This window comes from Babylonia areolata, chromosome 11 (assembly GCF_041734735.1).
Source record: "Babylonia areolata isolate BAREFJ2019XMU chromosome 11, ASM4173473v1, whole genome shotgun sequence".
Lineage (NCBI taxonomy): Eukaryota > Metazoa > Mollusca > Gastropoda > Neogastropoda > Buccinidae > Babylonia > Babylonia areolata.
Window position 1 is genome coordinate 40,217,106 of NC_134886.1, and position 24,920 is coordinate 40,242,025.

Consider the following 24,920-nt stretch of genomic DNA (forward strand, 5'->3'; position numbering starts at 1 on the left):
TGGTTCTGTGGAGGGGTAAGGGTAGATGGGGGTGAGTGGGATGGGAGGGTTTCAGTTGGGAATAGGGGTTGGGGGGAGGGCAGTTACAGTTTGTGAATTACAGAGAGAATGTGTGTTTTGTGTTCTCGCGCGCACACCCGCCCACACTCACACACAGACACACACATAGACACACACACACGGACACGCACACTATGTATGTTACTATCACCATGTGTATGACTTAATTTAGTATTGTGTAGAATAGACCGTGTTCAGGGCACTGGATGTAAAAAAACATATCAGTGCTTATCTATTATCCTCGAAAATAAAGAATTTTGTATTGTCTTGTCCTCTCTTTCTCTCTCTGAAAAAATACAAAACTTTATTAAAAACTAAAAGACGAAATTATCAAAGAGAAAAAATAGATTCACTGGAATCAAATTTATCAAACGGAAATGGGATGTGGGAAAACAAAAAGTAACATCAGTAATAATGTCAGTATGGAAGAGTGGCATCAGCACTTCAAAAGTCTATTTTCCTTGGATAATGGTATGGACAATGTTAATAATTCTGCTGATCTTAGTAACCTCGATGATGATGAAGAATGTGAACTTAATAATGCAATTTCAGAGAATGAGGTTTTGTTCGCTCTTCACAAGCTGAAGTCGGGAAAAGCATGTGGACTTGATGGTATTTCTGCTGAAATGTTAAAAACTGGTAATAAAATTACCGTACCATTTCTGACAAAATTATTTAATGCTCTGTTCAATAAAGGACTGTAACCAAAAGAATGGTCCAAAGCCATTATCATTCCCATTTTTAAGAAAGGTGATATTGATAATGTTGATAAGTATAGAGGGATATCACTGTTAAGTATCATTTCTAAGTGCTTTACAACGGTGTTGAATAATCGACTATATAATTGGTTAGAAAATAATGAGATGATTACAGAAGGTCAAGCTGGTTTCTGAAAAAACTACTCAACTGTTGATCAGATTTTTAACCTGTATACTTGTGTTCAGAAATGCATGTGTCAAAATAAGAAATTATATGTTGCTTTCGTTGGTTTTAGAAAAGCATTTGATTCTGTAAGACATGATAAGTTGTTACAACATTTAAGAAAACAGGGTGTATCTGGTAAATTCTTTAAGTCTTTGAAAGTGATGTACGATTCATTGTTAGCATCTGTCAGGGTTAATTCACAATATTCTGAATTTTTTGATTGCCCACTTGGTGTACGACAGGGATATGTCATGAGCCCTACTTTATTTTGTACATTCATCAATCAGATTGCTGAACATATGTCTGTGTCAGGTAGACATGGGGTTCAGTTGATACCAGGTAGCATGGAACTGTTCATATTGCTTTTTGCTGATGATATTGCTTTATTATCAACAACTCCAATAGGACTTCAAAATCAGTTGAGCCTTGTGAAGGCTTTTCAAAAGTATAAAGAAATGTCATATGCAGTATTTTTCAAAATATTTGATGTAAAGGTACAGCCTGTTCTGTTGTATGGATCTGAAATTTGGGGTATGAATAGACTAGAGAATGTAGAAAAAATTCATTTATTAGCATGTAAGCGATTCTTGGGAGTGCCAGTGAAAACACCAAACAAAGTGGTTTATGGTGATCTTGGTAGATATCCGTTATTTATAAACCCGTTATTAAATGTTATAAGGTACTGGTTGAGAATACTACAGATGGATCAAAATAGATTGCTTTCATGGCTTATCAGATGTTGCTTGGATTAGATTTAAATGGAAAACAGTGTTGGGCTTCTCAAGTTAGAGAAATATTATGTACAACAGGTTTTAATTTTGTGTGGTTGCAACAGGGTGTTGGTGATGTGAAAGGATTTCTTATTACTTTCAAGCAAAGACTTATAGATATCTTCATTCAAGAATGGTCAGGTACTATTAGTGATAGGGACAGATATTCATGCTACAGATCATTCAAAGTTGTATTTGAAAAAGAAAAATATATAACAAATGCTGATGAATATTGCTTCAGAGTGGCGTTGTCTCAGGCCAGATTTAATGTGCTTCCTTTAAATAACAATGTTAATAGGTACACTGAAAATGATGTTTTAAAGCATTGTCCTTTTTGCCAAGGTGAACTAGAAGATGAATACCATTTGTTGTTTGTTTGTTCTGTATATAATGATTTACGGACAAAATTTCTTCAAGACTGTTTAAACATGTCTCTTAGTTCACTTCTCCGATCAAACAACAAGCAAAGAAATTTCCATGTATCAAAATTTATTTTCCATGCAATCAAAAGGAGAAATCATATACTCAGGCTTAATTAAGTAGAATTAATGTCAAGTCCATGAATATTATGATATTGATGATATTGTGTCATCTATTCAAGTGTTATAATACCCCTTCCCATGCCCATCCCCAGTCCCCTGGTTTTGAATTGTGGTCCATGGCCAAAGTTCATTAAAACAATTTTGTTCATTCATTCGTTCTCTCTCTCTCTCTCTCTCTCTCTGTGTATGTGTGTGTGGGCATGACATTGTAATTATATGTGTTTGTATTGACATGTTTTTTTCTGTTCAGGCATAATTAATTATTTCGGGATTTATATGTTCTTTAGTATGTGTTTGTATTGATATGATGTGTGTTGATATTACATGCATACATATTTATTGTATGATTTATATGTACTTTGTTTTCTGTGTACTGTCCAAACCATGGAGATGAACGACTGAAAAAAGAAAGGCACATTACCCCCCTGTCGCTAATGACAAAGTGCTAAAGTGTTGCAAATCTCGTATTAGTTTTTTGTTGTTTCAGTTCTGGTTTTTTTTTTGTTTGTTTGTTTTTTTTTTTGTTTTTCCTTTCTGTTTTATTTTTATCTGTTTTGCACCATTTTGTTCTGATTAGTACCCACTGTGTCACTAGTGCTTTACAGCTAATGACATTAAACATTTCAGTGTTGAGTGTTCTCTGTCTCTGTCTCTCTCTCTGTCTCTGTCTCTCTCCCACACACACACACTTTGATTCTCTCTTCTCTCATTCTTCTTTAGCTATGCTGTTTAGTGAATGTCAAATATTCACATGTGCATGATTTATATTGCATATGTTGTTTACATTTTTTTCTTCTTCTTTTCTTTACCTATAGAGGTCTGATTAAAAAAAAAAAAAAAAAAAAGGTTTGCTGATTTGGTTTCAGAAACATTTACAAGTGGATTCTGCCATGACGTATTGTATCACTTAGCTATTATATCATTCATTATTATTATTGTTGTGTTCCTTCCCTTCTTTCCCCCCCCCCCCCTCCACCCCTCCACACCTTCCCTCCCCTCATGATTCATATAAGCAAGCTTTTCTATCATCCAGTATTACTGCAATAATGTTCATTGTTCATTCCCTCCCCCCACGCTCCCCCCCCCCCCCCCCCCCCCCACCCCCCCGCCGCCCCCTACCCCACTCCAAATTGTCTCTGGACCTGTTTTACACGGAGGCTGTCTTCGCCCGATCTAACTCTGATGCTGTGTTTGCACTCTGCCAGAACAAATTGGTGAAGTACTGGCCTGATGAGAAATGTGAGAACCATGAACGAGAATTTCCCTGCTACACCGCCACCTTCAGGGTGAAACTTCTCAAAGAAACAACGGACACAGACTTCATTCTGAGAGAGCTGCAGTTGGTCAGGGAGCCGAAGGGAGGGAAGGTGAGTGTCTGAGGGTAGCACTGGGAGGATGAGTGTTTTCAGCAAGAAAAAAATGAATTTATGAATTTAATCTCTTTTTTTCCTTCTTCATTTCTTTTAATGTATCGTGTGTGCGTGTGTTTATGTAAGTTCGTGCCTGCCTATGCGTGCGTATGTGTTCGGGTAGCTGTTAGATACACATGTATGTTAAAATGTATGTATGCAGTGTGTGTGTGTGTGTGTGTGTGTGTGTGTGTGTGTGTAGTCACATTTTGGTGTGTGTATGTAACATAGATGTGATGTTTTATGTTAACAAAAGCGTTTTTGTAAAGCACCTAGAGAAGATTTCTGGATAGTGTGCTATATAAGTATCCATTATTATTATTATTATTATTATTATTATTATTATGAATGGAAAGAGAGTTGGGGGTAGAAACATGAATGAAATAGTTCATGTTAAACAAACTGGGGATTCTTTTGGGTTAAAGATTAAAAGACAGGAGCTAGAATTTTAGCATGAATATGGACTTCTATGCAAAGTTTGGAAAGACAAGCATCACGTCTAAAAACTGAATATTTTTGGTCAAAGTTTATTGGAAGCTGAGGCTGCCAAGATTATGGTTTTGTCAGGAGGATAAGTGTTGAAAGGTAAGGACAGCAAGTGTTACAAGCAAAGAGCAGACAAACGTTTCCACGTTTAAAGATAGGTTGAATTTCAGATCCCAAAACATGGGAGGTAGAAGTCAAGTCTAAAAGTGGAGAGTGTTGAACAAACAGTGGGCGTTCGGAGATAGAGGCTAAAGACGAGCAATAGATGTTAGAGGCTAGCTAAATGTGCAAAATAATTGTTGCAGGCCAGCTGAAGATAGAAAGAAAGTGTTTGAGGCTACTTAATGATGGAAAGTAAGTGTTAGAGGCTATTTTAAGGTGGAAAATAAGTGCTAGAGACTACATAAAGATGGAAATAGAGTGTAAAAGGCTACCCAAAGATGATAAATAAGTTTTAGAGGCTGCTTAAAGATTGAAATTGTATGTTAAAGACCAGTTAATATTGAAAGTAAGCATTAGAGACAAGCTGTTGGCAAGTGTTAGAGGCTAGTTCAGTGTGGAAAGAGTGAAGCAAGGTAAAGATGGAAGGTAATTGCTAGAGGCCAGCTAATGATGGAACATAAGTGTTAGATGCTAGGTAAAGATGGAAGGCAATGTGTTAGTGGCCAGATTAAGATGGAATGTAAGTGATTGGAGTTAGCAAAAGATGGAAAGTAAGTGTTAGAAATGAGCAAAAGATGTAAAGTGAGTTAGAAACTAGGTAAAGATGGAAAGTAATAGAGGCCAGTCAAAGATGGCTTGTTTTTGTAAGAAGCTAGCAAAAGATGAAAAGTATTTGTTAGGAGCTGGCTAAAGATGGAAAGTGGGTGTTAGAAGCAAGCTGAAGATGTAAAGTGGGCTAGAAGCTAGGTAAAGATGGAAAATAAGTGTTAGAAGCTAGCTTAAAGATAAAGCCTTCATATACACTCAGATAACATATTCCAAAAAAAGGACTTTCTGTGTTCATCTGTGTGATTTCAGCTTCTGAAACTTTTTACTTTTAGGAGCTGAACTATGACAGATGAACATTGAGATTCCATTTTTGGAATACATATTTGTTCTTTGAATGCTGTTCTGAAACAGTTTATCTTTGCTTGTGTTTGTGGGTGTGTGCACATAGTAAAGAGATACAAGTGCTTCCCTGTGTACACAGTGGAGGTGCTTTGTTGGATGTGGGTCTGTGTGGGTGTACATGAGAGCATGCGCATGCATTCATGCATGCTTGCCTTTCATCGTGTATGTGCGCATGAAGATTTCTTTTACGTTTCATAATCATTCACTCCTTCCCTGTCTGCATTGGTGTTGATGTTTTTGACTTTTTGCATTCATTATCAGTTGTTTCGCTTGTCAGTTTAACAACTTCTCTTTTACAAAGTCCTTTAAGTAATTTTCTGTAACTGTATTTAGAGGTTGTTTTTTTTGGGGGGGGGGGTTTCTTCCAAATTTCACCCACATTTTTACCCTCATTTGCCCAGTTTCCCCCAACCCTCCAATCATCCACATCTCCCACCCCTTCTAACCGATAATACTCAGATGTATTCATAAATACTTTAACAAAATGTCTTCAATCACCGATATGTGTGACGGGACATTAAACAAAATTCCTCCTCCTGCATTGGTTGATGGTTTCCCGACTGTGGAGGTCACATGTTGTGTGTGTTTGTTGGGCATTGCAGCCAGACGAACCCAGGATCATTTACCAGTACCACTTCCAGACGTGGCCAGACTACGGGGTGCCATCAGAACCAGGCTGTGTGCTCGACCTTCTGGAAAAAGCTAAAGCACGGCAGGCAGCCCAAACTGATCCTGGCCCGATGATCGTTCACTGCAGGTGTGTGTGTGTGTCATGTGCATGCGTGCGCATGTGTGTGCGCATGTGTGTGTTTCAGTGTGTATGTGTGCGCGCGCGCGCGCGCGCGCGCGTGTGTGTGTGTGTGTTTCAGTGTGTGTGTGTTTCAGTGTTTGTGTTTCAGTGTGTGTGTGTGTGCATGTGTGCGCGCGCGCGTGTGTGTGTTTGTATCTTTGTGTTTCTGTGTGTGTGTGTGTGTGTGTTTCAGTTTGTGTGTGTTTCAGCGCGTGTGTGTGTGTGTCCGTGCGTGCATGTGAGTGTGAGAAGTAGAATTAGAATCAGAAATTTTTGTTTTCCTGAAATTCACAAGACGATAGACCATATTTGACATTTGCTAAAATACAGAAATTCACATACAAATTTATACTGAAAACATGCAGTACGGAAAGTGTGTGTGTGTGTGTGTGGTTGTTTTCATACAAATATATTATGTGTGTGTGTGAGTGCAATCTTTGTGTGGATGTTCTGTGTGTGTGTGTGTGTGTGTGTGTGTGTGTCTGTTGCAGTGCGGGAATTGGACGCACAGGCGCCTTCATCGTTGTTGACATCATGCTGAACCAGATCAAAGCCTATGGTGAGATGGGCACCACTGCTGCATGTGTGCTGTAGTGACTAACAGATTCTAAACCTGTGCCTGTTTGTCCATCTGTGTTCTGTCTCACTGTCTGACTGTCTCTTCCACTGTCTGTCTGTCTGGCTGAGGCTGTTTCTCAAATATGCTCAGCTGTTCACTCTGTTTTTTGTTTGTTTTGTTGTTGTTGTTTTTCTTCACACAGGCTTGCAGGCACAGACATGCAAGCATGCGTGCGCGCGCACACACACACACACACACACACGCACATGCACACGCGTGCGCGCGCGCACACACACACACACACACACACACACACACACACATACTTGCTCCAGTTTTGTTCAAACTGCAGCAGAATTTCTCTATAACACTTGGTTTTTACCTGTTCATCACAGCAGTTACAGTTTTAAATTTCTGTGTTAATTTCCATTGTCCCTTTTCTCTGGTGCCCCCCTCACCCCTCCCCCTCCTCCCTTCCCCCATACTTACTTTTCCTTGCAAAACCTTTCCACTGTACAGTTCATACGATACTCCATACTTCCCATGTGTAGCCACACCCACACTGCACTCTGACCCTGTTTCTCCTATGTTCTGGCAAAGAGATGAGCCTGATAAACAGGTTGACCTGCAAGTTGGAGCAGAGCTGGAAAAGACACACCCACCTCTTCTTCTTCTTCTTCTTCTTCTTCTTCTTCTGCGTTCGTGGGCTGCAACTCCCACGTTCACTCGTATATACACGAGTGGGCTTTTACGTGTATGACCGTTTTTAACCCGCCATGTAGGCAGCCATACTCCGTTTTCGGGGGTGTGCATGCTGGGTATGTTCTCGTTTCCATAACCCACCGAACGCTGACATGGATTACAGGATCTTTAACGTGCGTACTTGATCTTCTGCTTGCATATACACACGAAGGGGGTTCAGGCACTGGCAGGTCTGCACATATGTTGACCGAGGAGATCGTAAAACTCTCCACCCTTTACCCACCAGGTGCCGTCACCATGATTCGAACCCGGGACCTTCAGATTGAAAGTCCAACGCTTTAACCATTCGGCTATTACGCCCATCGACACACCCACCATGCTGCCAACACTAGACTGTATGATCCTAGTCTTCTCCATCTTCCTCTTTGTTTGTGTGCTGCTTGTCCCATGTTCACTTGTATACACAAGTGGTATTTTTTTTACGTGTACGACCATTTTTAACCCCACTAGTGATGCTCTTGTTTTTTGGGGGGAGAAGGGTGGTGGTGGGGGTGGGGTTGTTTTTTTTGTTGTTGTTGTTCTTCTTCTCATTTGAACCATAGCTCATTCACTCAGCCATGGTAGCTGTCTCGGTCTTGGGGGGAGGGGTTTGTGGGTGTGGGGGACAACAACAACAACAAAAAGTTAACAACCCACCCCCACTGCAGCCACTTCCCTCACCCCACTGGGTGCCACATTGTCAGTCTGTGATGTTTTCTCCTTCAGACTGACAACCAGAGGCACAGACCAACCATCTTTTTCTTTCACTGCACCCAGGCAATGGAACTCTTTGCCACTTAACATTTGCCACATCAGATCAAAACAAACTTTCAAAAATGCATTAAAGACATATATATCTGTTTCAACAGCACAATGAATAATGAATACCTTTTCTCTTAAGGCTAGACACAGTAGTGAAATTTTGACCAAAATCATGATTTTTTGTGATTTTCGTTTTTTCGCATAATTTGCTTCAACATCTAATCTTTATAGTCCGTTTCACCTGGGTACTATATTCACTTAAATAAAGCTTCAAACAGCATCAACATGTGTGATTTCTTGTGAGTACAAGGACATCTCTTTCTTTTCCTGTTTTCTCAGTTTTGTGTTTTGTCTTTGTAATACCATTTTTCAAAATGCTAATGCTCAAAAACTTTAAAAGATAGCATGTTCAAACTTGGTACTTTCTTTCTTTATGTATTCATCTTTATTATAGTGCAGTGGTTTGTATAGTACTAGTAAAAGAATGAATATACACTCATTTGAAAAACATTATGTCAAGGAATTTATACACATTTCAACAAAAAAACAAAAAACAAAAAAAAAGTATTTATTCAAATTCCAAAATACCACTGCACTATAATAAAGAACAAATACACATAAATCAAATAAAACAAACAGAAATAACATATCTATAAAGGTACCGAAGTTTTAAGCTTTTAATTTTTTTGTTTGTCGGCCATTTGGGATTCGTTTCCATGGAAACCATCACGACAAATTGCACAAAATGACCTTTTTAGACATGTTTAGTCCAATATCTTTGCATACCATATCACAGAAAGCCATAAACTTCAAGTTTATTTCATTTTTTTTTGTACTACCGTGTCTGGCCTTAAAGTGACACAGGTACACAGGTGTGTATCCTGTTGTTTTGAGACAGTTGTTTTAGTGTCGTTAGTTGTTTTTGGTTTTTGTTGTTGTTTTTTTCATGTTGTTGGCTATTTGAAATTTTACTTTTGATTCCTGATGTTTTCCTTGATGTGATCATGAGTAATGATGTGCATGTTAGATATTGTTTGTATACGTGTTGTGTGGTTGAGTGGGGAAAGTGGGACTGAATTACTACTTCAAATCCTCATGGTATGTGTTTTGATTGGTTACTTTTATGCAAAGTGTCTGTGATGTTTCATTCTACTCAAGCAGATGAATTTTGTGTTGTGTGTACAATATGTAGTTCATATATATATATATATATATATATATATATATATTACTCTTTTGTTTGTTTTATCTTGATTCTCTTTGTCGTTTGTGGCTTTTAGGTAGATTTATAAGTGGTGTGTGTCTGTGTGTGTGTGTGTGTGTGTGTGTGATGTATCTTTTTTGTGCTGTGAATGATATTTATGATTGGTGAATCATTTTATCTCATTTTTTGACTCACTTGTGTAAACAAAGTGAGTCTATGTTTTAACCCGGTGTTCGGTTGCCTGTGTGTGTGTGTGTGTGTGTCCGTGTGTCTGTGTGTCCGTGGTAAACTTTAACATTGACATTTTCTCTGCAAATACTTTGTCAGTTGACACCAAATTTGGCATAAAAATAGGAAAAATTCAGTTCTTTCCAGTCATCTTGTTTAAAACAATATTGCACCTCTGGGATGGGCACAAAAATTTTTTTTAAAAGAAGCCTAATTATATGCAAACTGCATTTACTGTTATATTTATATTTTTTGTATTCTTTAAACTTGGCACGTTGACCTCTTATTCTGACCCAACAACAAGAGGAGTCATTATTATCATTGTTTGTTCAAACAGGAACTTCTTTTGCTAAGCATGGAATTTTTATTTATTTTGCAAACGTTTTGGTGCAGATAGTAAAAAAAAAAGGAAATTACTCTGTAATTAATGCTAGGGGACTTAATTTATCACAAGTGAGTCTTGAAGGCCTTGCCTCTCTTGTATTATTATACATTTGAAATGTTACAGATGTATTTTTTTGTTTGTTTGTTTGTTTGTTTGTTTGTTTTCTGAAAAGCGAGGTGAGCCTTCTCTTGAAAGCAGGGAACCGTGCTGTATAAGCCTCAATATTATTATCATATATCATTATCATGGGTCAGTCTGAGACGGATGGTAAGCAGGACACCACTGTCCGGTTTCAGGGAACCATGCTATATAGGCCTCCATAGTAGTATTATTATTATTGTTGTTGTTGTTGTTGTTATTTATTTATTTATTTATTCTTATTATTGCTATTGTTGTTGTTATCATCATCATCATCATCATTATTGTTATCATATTCTTCTTCTTCTTCTTCTTCTTCTTCTGTTATTACTATTATTGTTATTATTATTATTATTATTATTATTATTATTATCAATTATTGGTCAGTCTGAGACAGTAAAACCAGGGTGCCACTATCTGGTTTCAGGGAATCATGCTGTATAAGCCTCCATATTATTGCTATTATATGTTAATGTCAATGGGTCAGTCTGTGGTGGTAAAACCAGGGCACCATTGTCTGTTTTCAGGGAACCCATACTATATAAGCCTCCATATTATAATTATCAATGGTTCAGTGTCAGACGGTACAACCAGGGTGCCACCGTCTGGTTTCAGGGAACCGTGCTGTATAAGCCTCTATATTGTTATTATTATTATTTTTTTATTTTTTTATTTATTTATTTTTTAATTAAAAAAAAAGATGTTATCATATATATATATATATATATATATATATATATATATATATATATATATATTTTTTTTTTTTTTCCCATCATTTTGTTGTTGTTGTTGTTGTTGTTGTTGTTGTTGTTGTTGTTGTTGTTGTTCTTCTTCTTCTTCTTCTTCTTCTTCTTCTTCTTCTTCTTCTTCTTATTATCATTATTACTGTTGTTGTTATCATCATTGTCATCGTAAATATCATCATCATCATTATTGTTAGCATTATCATCATCATCATCATCATCATTATCATTTTTGTGCCTCAGAATTTGGAAAATTTTGTTTCCCGTAATTATTTCGATGATGATGATGATGAATGATGATGTGAGTTTAGGACACCTTGAAGCATGCTGTATAAGCCTCCATATTATTGTTGTTGTTGTTGTTGTTGTTATTATTATTATTATCACCATCATTGTTGTTGTTGTTGTTAATCAGTCTGAGACGGTTAAACTAGGGCGCTACTGTCTGGTTTCAGGGAACCATGCTATTATAAGCCACAATATTATTGTTATTATATGTTAATATCAACTGGTCAGTCTGAGACAGTAACCACGGCACCAAAGTCTGGTTTTAGGGAACTATGCTGTGTAAGCCTCCATATTATTATTATTATTATTATCATCATCAATTATTGGTCAGTCTGAGACGGTAAAACCAGGACACCACTGTCTGGTTTCAGGGAACTATGCTATATAAGCCTTCTATTATTATTATTATTATTATTATTATTACGATTACTATATATCATTATCAGTGGGTCAGTCTGAGACGGCAAAACCAGGGCACCCCTGTCTGGGTTTCAGGGGTTGACTGCGACATCGACATCCAGAAGACGATCCTGAAGCTGAGGGCCCAGCGGTCCGGGATGGTGCAGACAGAGGGACAGTACAGGTTTATCTACCTGGCCGTCCACCACTACCTGGAGATGGAGAAACAGAAACAGGTGAGAGCAAAATTGGATTACCTTGCTGTGTGTGTGTGTGTGTGTGTGTGTGTGTGTGTGTATGTATGTGTTTGTTCTTTAGTTTAACAATACACAATACAATACACAATACACAAACTTTATTGTCTATACTTTGGTACAGATATTTTCTTTTTGGCAGCAGCACATGTCCAACATAAAAAGAAAACGACAAACAAATAAAATGAATAGAAAATAAAAAGATAAATTAAATGGCACCAAATGGAAACAACTATATACAAATATACAGATTACTGAAATTTACGTGCCTCTCCATTTCAGTCAGCCAAGCCGCATTGCACATCTACCCACACACACACCACGCACACATACACTCTCTCTCATCCCCTCTCTCTCTGTCTCTCTCTTCACAAGAAATGCAACTACAAAGATCATCGTTCATTTAAAAATCAAATATCATTTTCATAATTGCACCACAAATCAAAGTTTTAAACATATCACAAATACATAAATAAATAAGTAGGTAACATACACACACACACACACACACACACACGTAACCACCCACCTAACGTCTTTTCACTGCAAGTGATATTAGACGAGGGTAGGAAAAAAAATCGAGTGGGTGGAGGGGAGGGGTTGGGGGGAATTACTGTGTATGCATGCAAGTAAGTGAAAGTGTGTGTGTGTGTGTGCGTGCGCACGCGCGTGTGTTTGTATGTGTGTGTGTGTGTGTTACATATAGAAAATGATTGATTTAAGTTTTGTTTAAAAAAACAACAAAATAACGTAACAATATAACATATTTCTAATGAAAAACTAACAACTACAACAGCGAACCAACTGGACTATTTAAGGCCAGACACGGTAGTGAAATTTTAACCAGTCATGATTTTTTTGTGATTTTCGTTTTTTCGCATAATTTGCTTCTTCAGCATCTAATCTTTATAGTCCGTTTCACCTGGGTACTATATTCATTTAAATAAAGCTTCAAACAGCATCAACATGTGTGATTTCTTGTGAGTACACGCACATCTCTTTCTTTTCCTGTTTTCTCAGTTTTGTGTTTTGTCCTCGTACTACCATTTTTCAAAATGCTAATGCTCAAAAACTTTAAAAGATAGCATGTTCAAACTTAGTACTTTCTTTCTTTATGTATTCATCTTTATTATAGTGTGGTGGTTTGTATAGTACTAGTAAAAGAATGAATATACACTCATTTGAAAAAAAAAAAAAAAATGTCAAGGAATTTATACACATTTCAACAACAACAACAGCAACAAAAATGTATTTATTCAAATTCCAAAATACCACTGCACTATAATAAAGAACAAATACAAATAAATCAAATAAAACAAACAGAAATAACATATCTATAAAGGTACTGAAGTTCTAAGCTTTTAATTTTTTTGGTTTGTCGGCCATTTTGGTTTGTCGGCCATTTTTGATGTTGAGTCTGGTGTGTTAATGTTGAGTGGATTTTGTTGTGATATGTGTGCTTGTTGGTGGATATCCTGTTGTGTTTAGATGTTGTCATGGTGTTGGATGTTGTATGATGTTCATGTTGAGGTGTTTTCTGTTGTGATCTTTACTTAGGCTGAGGGGTTTCCTGTTGTGATGTGTGTGGATACTGATGGGTTTCCTGTTGTGATGTGTGTGGATACCGAGAGGTTTCCTGTTGTGATGTGTGTGGATTCTGAGGGGTTTCCTGTTGTGATGTGTGTGGATACTGTCAGGTTTCCTGTTGTGATGTGTGTGGATGCTGTCAGGTTTCCTGTTGTGTTGTGCATGGAACATGAAGGTTTCCTGTTGTGTTGTGCATGGAACATGAAGGTTTCCTGTTGTGTTGTGTGTGGATACTGAGGACTCACCAGTTGAGGTGTTGTGTGCAGCTATGCGCGGAGGCAGAGTACGGCAATATTGAGTCCAGGTAAGGGACTGACAGACTTTGATGTTTGTCGCAGGGGCAGTGAATATGTGTGTATGTGTGTGTGTGTGTGTGTGTGTGTGTGTGTGGTGTTTGCTGCAGGGGCAGTGAATATGTATGTGTCTGTGTGTGTTTGTATGCGTGTGGGCACATGTGTGTGTATGTATGTGTGTGTGCGCATGTGTGTGTGTGTGTGTGTGTGTGTGTGTGTGTGCTCGTGTGCATGCATGCATATGTGTATAAGTGTTGTGGATTTGCTTAAGATAAAATATTCATATTGTAATTCTTCTTTGAATTTATGTTGGGTCCTCTTGGTTACTGATTCAGGATGCTGAGTGCCATTGATGCATTCCTCTTCTTCTTCTTTGTTTGTGGGCTGCAACTCTCGCGTTCACTCGTATGTACACGAGTGGGCTTTTGTGTGTATGACTGTTTTAACCTGCCATGTAGGCAGCCATACTCCGTTTTCGGGGATTATTAATGCATTCAACCCTGAGGGAGTACACAGCCTCAGCAGACTTCCCTGCCATACTCAAGAGTTGCAAACTGTCATGATTTCGCCACATTTTGTTACGCTTGATCGCAGTTTTTTATACCAACATCAAAATTGTTCCGATGAGTTCGTTTTTGACTACATAGCATGGTCACATGTTTTCCTATCGTAGCATTACCCAGATGCTCTAGACCTATCTGTCAGGAGGCCAGGGCAGTCACTACTAACCTTGGTCTCACGTGATGATGCTCAGCTAATCGCATGCATGTTACAGCATTGAGTGGACCAGTCAGCTTAATCGTAGCAGTTACACCGTGTTGCAGATGGGCCCAAGTGCTTGTGCGCCTTGTAGATAAAATGTATGTTTGCTGATGCGGCTTGGAGTCCGAGTGTTCCTACCAGTTTAAAAAATGTGCCTACCAAATTTCCTGATTGCTCCAACAAACACTTGACAGTGGTTGGCATCTCTGCTTACTGATGGGGGAGATATTCAGGAAATACACTAAAATCAACTGTTGTTTCCTCCAAAATGATGCGTGTTGGACACAGCTGGAAAATACTGTAGAAGTTTTGTTCTCTTTGCTGGCAGTTTAATGCATATATATCATTCACATTAATGCATATATATATATCATTCACTGCGTGACATGAGGTGCATGCCCATAGAGCAGGTCCTCACAGACAACCACGCTCACAGACACACAAGGGAAGAGTTCTGGATCAGCCAACTCAGGACGCTCTATCCTCAAGGCTTCAACACTCTCTAATTCTCAGGACAAGTCAGGGAGGGAGAGAGAGGGAGAAAAGGCAGGGGGTAGGAAAAAGGGAGGGGATGGGGAGGGGGGTGGGGGGGGAAGGGGAGAGGGGGTTTGAAGGAAGATGAACTGGATTTGACGTCATTGTAGAAACACCATTGTAGTGAAGACGTGTTTCTATAATACGTCACTTTCATTCACAAGCATTGAGGAAGACAAATGCCGAAATATTTGCTGTCTGGACCGTGTTTTTTTTTAATTTTTTTTTTATCATCTATATATATATAGAAACACAGAAACTGTTTTTGTTGAAACATAGTTTGATGCCAGGGCATTGCTTGGGCTTGGGAATGAATGATTGAAGGCATTCATCTGGCTTTGTTGGTGCTCTTGTTGGTTTTATTCAGTCTGTATGTTTTGGAGTCTGGTTATTGTGCATTTGTATTCATTATGTTCAGTGTTTATCCCAGCTGTGAGAGTGCTGATGCGTTCACGCTGTACAAAAGTACAGGTGTTGTTGCTAGATTTTATACATAGGTGTATATATATATATATGTGTGTGTGTGTGTGTGTGTGTATGTGTGTATATATATATAGAGAGAGAGAGAGAGAGAGAGAGACAGACAGACAGACAGACAGACAGAGAGACACACACACAACCATAGAGACACAGAGAGAGACAGAGAGAGATATTTTTTATGTGTTTGAGATCGGAGGGGATGTCTGCCTTACTTGTATCCATAACCTCAGTGTATGGCAAATAATCTGGAAAATACTCCTTGTGTGTGTATGCGTATGTATGTATCTTTCTTTAAGTTCACATCTTTTCACTTTAAGTGATATATGTTGTTGTTTTTGTGTGTGTGTGTGTGTGTGTGTGTGTGTGTTTGTTGGAGGTGCAGATGGGGATGGTGGATTAAAGGGAGATACAGAGGAAGGATAAACAATAATAGTGGGATCAACAGTCCATAAAAATAAGTGTAGCAACAGCAGTTAACAACATGAACAGCAACAAAAATTATCTGTAGGCCGCATCATAAAAAAAACCCACTCCTATTGGACTATTTAACAGGGATTCAGCAGTTCCGAACAATAATAAATGGTTGGACAGTATTTGTTTTATGTTTTGTTCTGAAAAAAAACATCTTACTTTGCATGACAGTGGAAGCGACCTGTCAGTCGCTTGACATTGAAATACAGTTTGTGTGTGTGTGTGTGTGTGTGTGTGTGTGTGTGTGTGAGAGAGAGAGAGAGATGATAAATTTTGTTTAATGTCCTGTCACACATACTGGTGATCGTGGACATGTGTTCGAAAATCGATTTTCACATTTGAGTGTTACTAAAAGATGTCAGCAACATTTGTAAAATTATATGTCTCAGATAATCAGATCATACTTTTTGTGTCAGTCCACTGCCCTAAAGGTCCAAATGTCTGATTGTGTGCACATGTGTGTGTGTGTGTGTGTGTGTGTGTGTGTGTGTTTACTTCTCAGATAATCAAATCATGCATTTTGCGTCAGTCTACTACCCCTAAAGGTCCAAGTGTCTGATTGTTTCTGTTTGTGTGTGTGTGTGTGTATTTTACTGTGTGTGTTTTACTTCTCATATAATCAAATCATGCATTTTGTGTTGGTCTACTACCCCTAAAGGTCCAAGTGTCTGATTGTGTGTGTGTGTGTGTGTGTTTACTTCTCAGATAATCAGATTATGCATCTTGCGTTGGTCTACTACCCAAAAGGTCCAGGTGTCTGATTGTGTGTGTGTGTGTGTGTGTGTGTGTTTACTTCTCAGATAATCAGATCATGCATTTTGCGTTGGTCTACTACCCAAAAGGTCCAGGTGTCTGTGTGTGTGTGTGTGTGTGTGTGTGTTTTATTTCTCAGGTGATCAAATCATGCATTTTGCATCGGTCTACTACCCTTAAAGGTCCAAGTGTCTGATTATTAATGTGTGTGTGTGTGTGTGTGTGTGTGTGTGTGTGTGTGTGTGTTACAGTCAACCAGATGAGGAGGGCATGATCTACCAGAACATGTAGAAGGTCTGGCTGTTGTTTAGCCTGGAGGATAGCCAGCCTTCATTCTGCTGCCCACCACCCGGTCCCCCTGTCCCTGTTGTGCAGCGGTCCAATCCATTAACTCATTCTACCCCACAGCCACACGCCTGCTACACCTCCCATGGACCAGCACTACATGAGACCACGGCAGTAAAAATCAGTGTGGTTCACTCAAACTGCACAAATCGATGGAGAATTGTTGATTTAATCAGTCAAACAATGCTTCGTTTTCATGCTTCTGGAATCTGTAAACATAGTTCAGAATGCGAACTGTACCAAGCAAGAATAAATGAAATTAGAATAGTGTGTTGCTGCGTGAATATTTGTACCTGGTCCGCAGGGGAAGTAATCGTGGTACAAGTTAACTTGTACCTGGAGTAGAAAGAGTTAACTGACTGTTCTGCATCCTCTGTGCCTCTAGTCCTTCTTCTTCTTCTTCCCAGTGTGTGGGCCACAACTCCGGTGTTCACTCACTTGTGTGGGTCAGTCTCCTGTGACTGGGTGCCACTGAGGGTGACTTTTTTTCTTTTCTTTTCTTTCTTTTTTTTTTTTTTTTAGGCGTTGTCTTATCTCACGTCATCTGGTTTTAGCAATTTTGTATGATGTTGACATGTATCAACTCTCTGTTGATTTGTTTGATATCTCAAATGACATGTATCAACTCTGTATTGATTTGTTTAATATCTCATATTAAAATGAATTTTCTCCAATAGCTGATTGCCATTTTGTGACATTCTGATGTACTACTTTCCTTTTTCTTTTTTTTAATATACAGTCTGCAGTCATTCAAACTAGATTGGACATGCTGAAGTATTGAACAAAATGATTTTAAGATGATGACAGAAATGTACTGGATGCTTTTAAAGTATGAAAACTTGTTCAGATTTTGTATAGTTTTAAATGAAACGACATCTTAAACAATGTGCCCCCTGGTTAATGACCCTCCAACCCTATGTTTAGTTTTAAAACATGAAGAACAAGTGCCCTACAGATCATAACTTCAGCCATTAACAAGGACTGTTGCATTCCTGTTCAACACAATGTATTAAAAACACTGAAATAAAGTCCCATTCATATGTGCTTATTCGAGAAAACTACCCAAAATATTTTTTTACTGTTTTTTTTCAGTCTATGCTGTTACTGATAAATTGCACCATATTATATACAGTCAAAGCAGTTTACTTTTTTAATTTTTTTTTAAAAAAGAAATCACTGTATTTTGTAATATTAGGTCAGCAGGTTCTACAATGTTAACAGACTCTCATTCCCGAAAATTTGAGATCAAGCAAGCTTCGTTGATGTCAGCAACATTTTTAAACAGTTTCTTGAGTTATTGACACTCAGCTCACCTTGTGCTTCTGCTAGATTGAAATGATAATTTATACATATAAATTAAGGTTTCGATGTTTCATTGTTGTGTGAAGTTGCAATGCTTATATTTCTGTCAGAATGATGTATTTCTTACTTGCGCCATTTCATTTGAAGGTCGGGAACTCTTTTTTTTTTCTTTTCTATCAAAAACCTGGATGCAAACCCAGGAGGAGAATGATATTTAACATTGATTTTTAACATTAACCACTCCATGTAAACCACAATTTTAATATCAATAACTTGAAAATGAATAATAGATGATTAAAAAAAAAAAAACAAAAAAAAACCGGTATGCAATCTGTACTTAGTATAAAAAAAAATTCAATTGTTTTATCGAAATTCATTTGCAGATAAAAGTCAATATGATTTACAGTACAAAGCATTTGATGATATGATTATATCAAAATTTTCAGTTCATCACTACTTTTTATAGGCTTCCCCACTCTTGCCACCTAGTGAGATTATCATGTATGAAATCTGTTCCATGATCTACAGCACTATTCAACACAACCCATTCAACCTTGGGACTTCACTGACAATCTCGTCATTTTCACCACAACCATCTTTGAATAAACTATCTGATGATTCTGGTGCAGATTTGTCGATATCTGGGGTCATAATCACTATCGGAGTCCACAGATATTTAATCCAGAACTTGCTGTGCAGTTTAGCCTCAGATTTTTAGCCATATTGATGCAGAAAAGATACTGAAATCAGGTGGTTTTCACTTCCAAAATTAACAAGCCAGATAAACTTAGAAATTAGTTCCCTTTGCTTGCAATTTATGCATGTGTAGGAATGTGGAAACCATTTTAATTAAAAAAAAATTTTAAAAATGCAGTGCTCAATGAATTAATTTTCATATAATTAGATATCTGAATTCCCCCCCTCCCCCCCCAAAAAAAAACCCCTACCCATACCCCCACCCCCCAAAAAAAGGGGGATTTTTTTTTTTTTGTTTGTTTTTTTTTTTAAGGAAAAAAAGAAGTAAAAGCAGGTGATGTTTTCTTTATTTTACGCTTTTGAATTATGCTACATCTTTTCCTTTGTGATAAAAAAATAACTGGTGATTAACCATGCAACACTGTGACCTAATCTAGGATGAAAGTTTGTTGCTTTGTTATGATGTTTATAATCTCTTATGAATTTTGTTTTAAATAACATCCATTTTTCACTTAAAAGCAAATGGTTCAGTGAACAGTAGAATGATACTTACAGATGTCCAACAATTTTGTCCATCTGTTTCCTGAACTTAGTTTGATGTCGGTATTGACTGACAATGTAACTTTTTACCAAATAATGGTATTGTACAGAATGTCTTTTTTCTTGTTCATTGCATTACACGATTTATTGGTTTTGATATAAGCATTGTGCACCTTCTCTCTCTCTTTCTCTGTTTCTCTCTCTGTCTCTCTCAGGTATCGGTTTCGCTATTTTTCAGATTTATACACCATTTGTTGTTGGATTGTTAATTCCGCCTGGTATAAAAGCTTTTGGCTATTGTCATTGAAGAATTTTCATTTCAGGTTTTTTTTTTTCTTTTCATTTCTCTGTCTGTCTGTTTGTCTGTATGTCTCTGTCTGTCTCTCTCTCATTCTAATTCATTTTGACGGGCGCAACAGCCGAGTGGCTAAAGCGTTGGACTTTCAATCTGAGGGTCCCGGGTTCGAATCTCGGTGGCGCCTGGTGGGTAAAGGGTGGAGATTTTTCCGATCTCCCAGGTCAGCATATGTGCAGACCTGCCAGTGCCTGAACCCCCTTCGTGTGTATATGCATGCAGAAGATCAAATACGCACGTTAAAGATCCTGTAATCCATGTCAGCGTTCGGTGGGTTATGGAAACAAGAACATACCCAGCATGCACACTCCCGAAAACGGAGTATGGCTGCCTGCATGGCGGTCATGCACGTAAAATGTTACATGTTTGTCTGGGTGTGTAGTTGTGCGTGCCTGAAATCTGATTGAACGACACAGGAAACGAATGATGAGCACCCAATGGCAGCCGTCAGTCGGCTGTACCCAGGTAGGCAGCCTGTTGTGTAAATGACTCCGTGTGTGTAAAGTGCTTAGAGCTTGGTCTCCAACCAAGGATAGGCGCTATATAAATATTCATATCCATCCATCCATTTGGTTCCATCCCTTTCTCCCACTCCCTTCATCCCTGTCCCACACATTTTTGTGACATTCCCCTTTTGTGCATGGATCAGTGGCCTTTACAATTAGTGTCAGTATCTCTCTCTCTGTGTCTCTCTCTGTCTCTCTCTCTCTCTCTCTCTCTCTCTCTCTCTCTCTCTCTCTCTCTCCCCCCTCTCTGTCTCTTTCTTTCCCAATCTGCACACACAAATGCGGTTTGGATGTGTATGCATGCATTGAAAGAAATTTGTCACCAGATTATGATGTTCATAAACTTTATTGGACAGTATGTCATTTATCTCATTCGTTGCATCACTGGATTAACTTGATTTTGAAAGATTCTCCTCTTTCTCTCTCTCTCTGTCACTCTATCTCTCTCTCTATGTCTGTCGCTGTCTGTCTGTCTCTGTCTGTCTGTCTGTCCGTCTCTGTCTGTCCTCACAGCTGTCTGAGCTACAATGTATATCTGTGTTGATGTGGATTCAGTCACAGCGACTGCGGCAGATTTTTTGGTTGTTTGTTTCATTAATGTTACCATCTTTATAACCAGGACATTCATTTTTCATTCTTGGCTCAAGTACAGTCAAGATGACAACAGACTTCCCATGCCTTCGTCTTCATCTCCACATTGTGCGTGTTGTCCATGACTGTGCCATATGTATCGTCCTGCCATAGCACCACTGCAGCAGCAAAGCTGAATGGAACCACTTCTTACGTTCTTTTGTCATCGCCTGTCGTAGTCGGTGCGAAAGCATTTGATCGTCATTATCATGAGAGACACTGACTTGGGTTATGACCTGCAGGTCATGTTAGGTTTGTCACCTTCTTCACAGCTGTGGTTATGGAATGATTGCTGTGATTTATCAGAGTCCGTCTTTGTTATCTCCACCTGTTGGCTGTGATTGTGGCAAAGGGAGCCTGTCTTTGCCAGTTGTTGTTATTATTGTTCATTCCTGTGAACTCTAATCTGTTCAGAGCAATCGTTGATCGTTCCTGTAAATGCTGAGCAGTTCAGAGCTATTGTTGATCGTTCCTATAAATGCTGAGGATTTCGGAGATATCACTGATCATTCCTATAAACGCTGAGCATTTCAGAGCTATCGCTGATCATTCCTATAAATGCTGAGCATTTCAGAGCTATCGCTGATTATTCCTATAAATGCTGAGCATTTCAGAGCTATCGCTGATCATTCTTATAAATGCTGAGCATTTCAGAGATACCATTGATCTTTCCTATAAATGCTGAGCAGTTCAGAGCTATCGCTGATCATTCCTGTAAATGCTGAGCAGTTCAGAGCAATCATTGATCGTTCCTGTAAATGCTGAGCAGTTCAGAGCTATCACTGATCATTCCTATAAATGCTGAGCAGTTCAGAGCTATTGTTGATCATTCCTATAAATGCTGAGCAGTTCAGAGCTATCGCTGATCATTCCTATAAATGCTGAGCATTTCAGAGTTACCATTGATCTTTCCGATAAATGCTGAGCAGTTCAGAGCTATCGTTGATCATTCCCATGAATTATATTTTGTTTATGAATTATATTCGTGGAAATAGCTGTTAAACATATGCTGCTAACAGTGGGAAATAGCTATTACAACCCATGCTGCTAACATAGTGACTGTTGCTTCTGGTACTATTCCATTAGCATTATCATCATTGTTATCATCACCATCATCATCATTATCAGGGGCTCATTGAATACTCATTTTGAATTGAATACCAAGATGTACTTGATGGAACAATTCATATTCTTATCAGATGACAGTGACATGTGGTTTTACATTATTTTGATTCACTGGATGCTGTTCAACAAGCTGTGAAGATTTTATTTCTGTGACCAAGCCTAAAGAATCTGTACTCCAGCGAAAATTTGCAAAATTATAACCACAAGTTTTAAAGACATGAATAGATAGACTCTTCTTCTTTGGTATTATCTCTCTCTGTCTCTCTCTCTCTGTGTCTCTCTCTGTGTACATATGCATTTCTGTGTGTGTGTGTGTGTGTGTGTGTGTGTGTGTGTGTGTGTGTGTTGTTGTTGTTGTTGTTTATAATGTTATGTGATTGTGAATTTTATGTTAGCAAATGTATGTGGTCTGTGCTATTTATTTATCTTTTATTTTTCTTTCATTCATTTAGTTATTCCTTCACTTATTTTACCCATCGATACCATAGAAGCAATGCTACAATCGTCTGCAGAGCAGTCATCGCTGAATTGTCATAATCATGTTGTGGAGCATTGTTAGTCATTACGGATATTTTCTTTTAGGAAGGTATTGTGGTCATACTGCTCCAGGGCATCTGAACCATAATGGCCATCCTTCTGAAAGGGCATCATAGGCATTTTTCTCTTAGAAGATCCCTTGGACTTACAGTTTTCCTTGAGAAGACAGTAGTCATTTTTAAGGAGGACTCTGCCCACTCTGTATAAAGACTCCCTGGTCATTGTTTTGGGGTACACTGTGGTCTTCTTCTTCTTCATTCTCGGGCTGCAACTCCCATGTTCACTTGTATGTACACAAGTGGGCTTTTTTTTTTTTTTTTTTTTTTTTTTTTTTTTTTTAGTGTATAACCATTTTTACTCCACCATGTAGGCAGCCATACTCTGTTTTCAGGGGTGTGCATGCTGGGTATATTCTTGTTTCCATAACCCACTGACATGGATTACAGGATCTGTTTCATGCGTATTTGATCTTCTGCTTGCGTATGCAAACAAAGGAGGTTCGGGCACTGGCAGGTCTGCACATATGTTGACCTGGGAGATCGGAAAAATCTCCATCTTTTCCCCACCAGGTGGCGTTACCAAGATTTGAACCCAGGTCCCTCAGATTGAAAGCCCAATGCTTTAACCACTTGGGTATTACACACGTCTAAACTCTGTATGAAGACTCCCTGGTCATAATTCTGGGGCAGACTGTGGTCAATCTCGTAGCCAGTCTTCCTTCTTGATTTTGCCATAGATCAGCTTTGTGTGTGTGTGTGTGTGTGTGTGTGTGTGTGTGTGATTTTCTGACTCTTTTCCTTTGAGACCAAGATCTATCCCAAAGATGACTGGTGAGGCTATTCCCTTTCAGGACTTGGACTTGCCGGTTTTTTTTTTTTTTGTTTTTTTCCATTCTGAGGGACGTTCTGATTGATACTACTGTTCCCTTACATGAGTGATACAGCATATCCGTGCCAGTACTTGTCAGCGGTATTCTGAGTGCATTTCCTTCATCTTTCGCGACTTGACTTGGATGTCCTTGATTTTGCTCGCTCCAGTATTTCTTACCTTTTTTTTCCACTTTCCAGCTCAGAATTTCACCTGGATTGGGTACAGATATACTTAGTCTTGTAACAAATTTGTACTGCATCGGTCAAGCTTTTCTTATGATGTAGATCTTTGTATGGCACACTTTCATCTGCAGTCACTTCCAGTTTTCATGTTTTGTTCATTGTTTTCAGATTGTTGAATAATTTTCAGGAGGTTCAGGAGGTAAGGAATGGAGTGTGTGCGGTCTGTTAATGAATGGAATAATGCTCTTGTATTTGTTAGCTCGTGATACTTTTGTCATTGGTGCTGTGCACACATGTCAAATAATCAGTATGAGGACAGGCCAGAAGCTTGCTTTTTTGGAGGAAGTGTCTGGGTTTGTACATCTGTACCTTTTATGTACCTGCGTGCCAGCTGAATCGGTAGCGCAAGCAGTATTGACTTGAAGTTTGTGCATGTCGTAAATGGAAAGAGTTACTTCTCTTTATTGCATATATATATATATATATATATCCGATCGATTGATAGATAGATAGATAGAATTTTTATGTGTGTGTGTATTTTGTTTCTCCTTATTGTTATTATTTATCATTATTGGTATTAAGTATGATCTGAAAACATGATACACATTCCACCAGCATTGTGCTGCGGCTACGTTCAGGCTGTTTCCGGCTATGTGGAGAACAGACCGCCCTCCCACCCCTTTCTCCCACTGCTCCCCTTTCCATTTCCCACATTGTCATCTTGGTGTGTCTGTTCACCTGCTGACTGATGCCATGGTCCACAGGGCTGGAACTGGGCTTGGCTCCTTTTTTATTTGTATTTGTATTTCTCTTTTTTTTGTCGCACCTGATTTCTCTGTGTGAAATTCAGACTGCTCTCCCCAGGGAGAATGCGTCGGTACACTGAAAGCGCCACCCTTTTTTTTTTTTTTTTTTTTTTTTTTTTTTTTTTTTTTTTCTGCATGCAGTTTTATTTGTTTTTTTCCTATGGAAGTGGATTTTTCTATTGGATTTTGCCAGGGACAGCCCTTTTGTTGTCCAGGGTTCTTTAACGTGTGCTAAGTGCATGCTGCACACAGGACCTTGGTTTATTGTTTCATCTGAATGACTAGCGTCCAGACCATCACTCAAGATCTAGTGGAGGGGGAGAAAATATTGGCGACTGAACCATGATT

The 24,920-nt window shown here is 38.5% G+C and overlaps 1 protein-coding gene across 1 annotated transcript in view; it reads left to right on the top strand.

Annotated features, from left to right (window-relative positions):
* The window catches only part of LOC143287407 (tyrosine-protein phosphatase non-receptor type 11-like), a 56,225-nt gene extending 37,127 nt beyond the window's left edge, over positions 1–19,098 (top strand). Inside the window, exons 10-15 of the mRNA XM_076595384.1 lie at positions 3,502–3,663; positions 5,907–6,061; positions 6,586–6,653; positions 11,641–11,780; positions 13,652–13,689; positions 16,930–19,098. Of these exons, the coding sequence (XP_076451499.1) occupies positions 3,502–3,663; positions 5,907–6,061; positions 6,586–6,653; positions 11,641–11,780; positions 13,652–13,689; positions 16,930–16,969 (603 nt within the window). The 3' untranslated portion in view covers positions 16,970–19,098. The remainder of the gene's footprint in view (positions 1–3,501; positions 3,664–5,906; positions 6,062–6,585; positions 6,654–11,640; positions 11,781–13,651; positions 13,690–16,929) is intronic.
* The last annotated feature ends 5,822 nt before the right edge of the window (positions 19,099–24,920 follow it).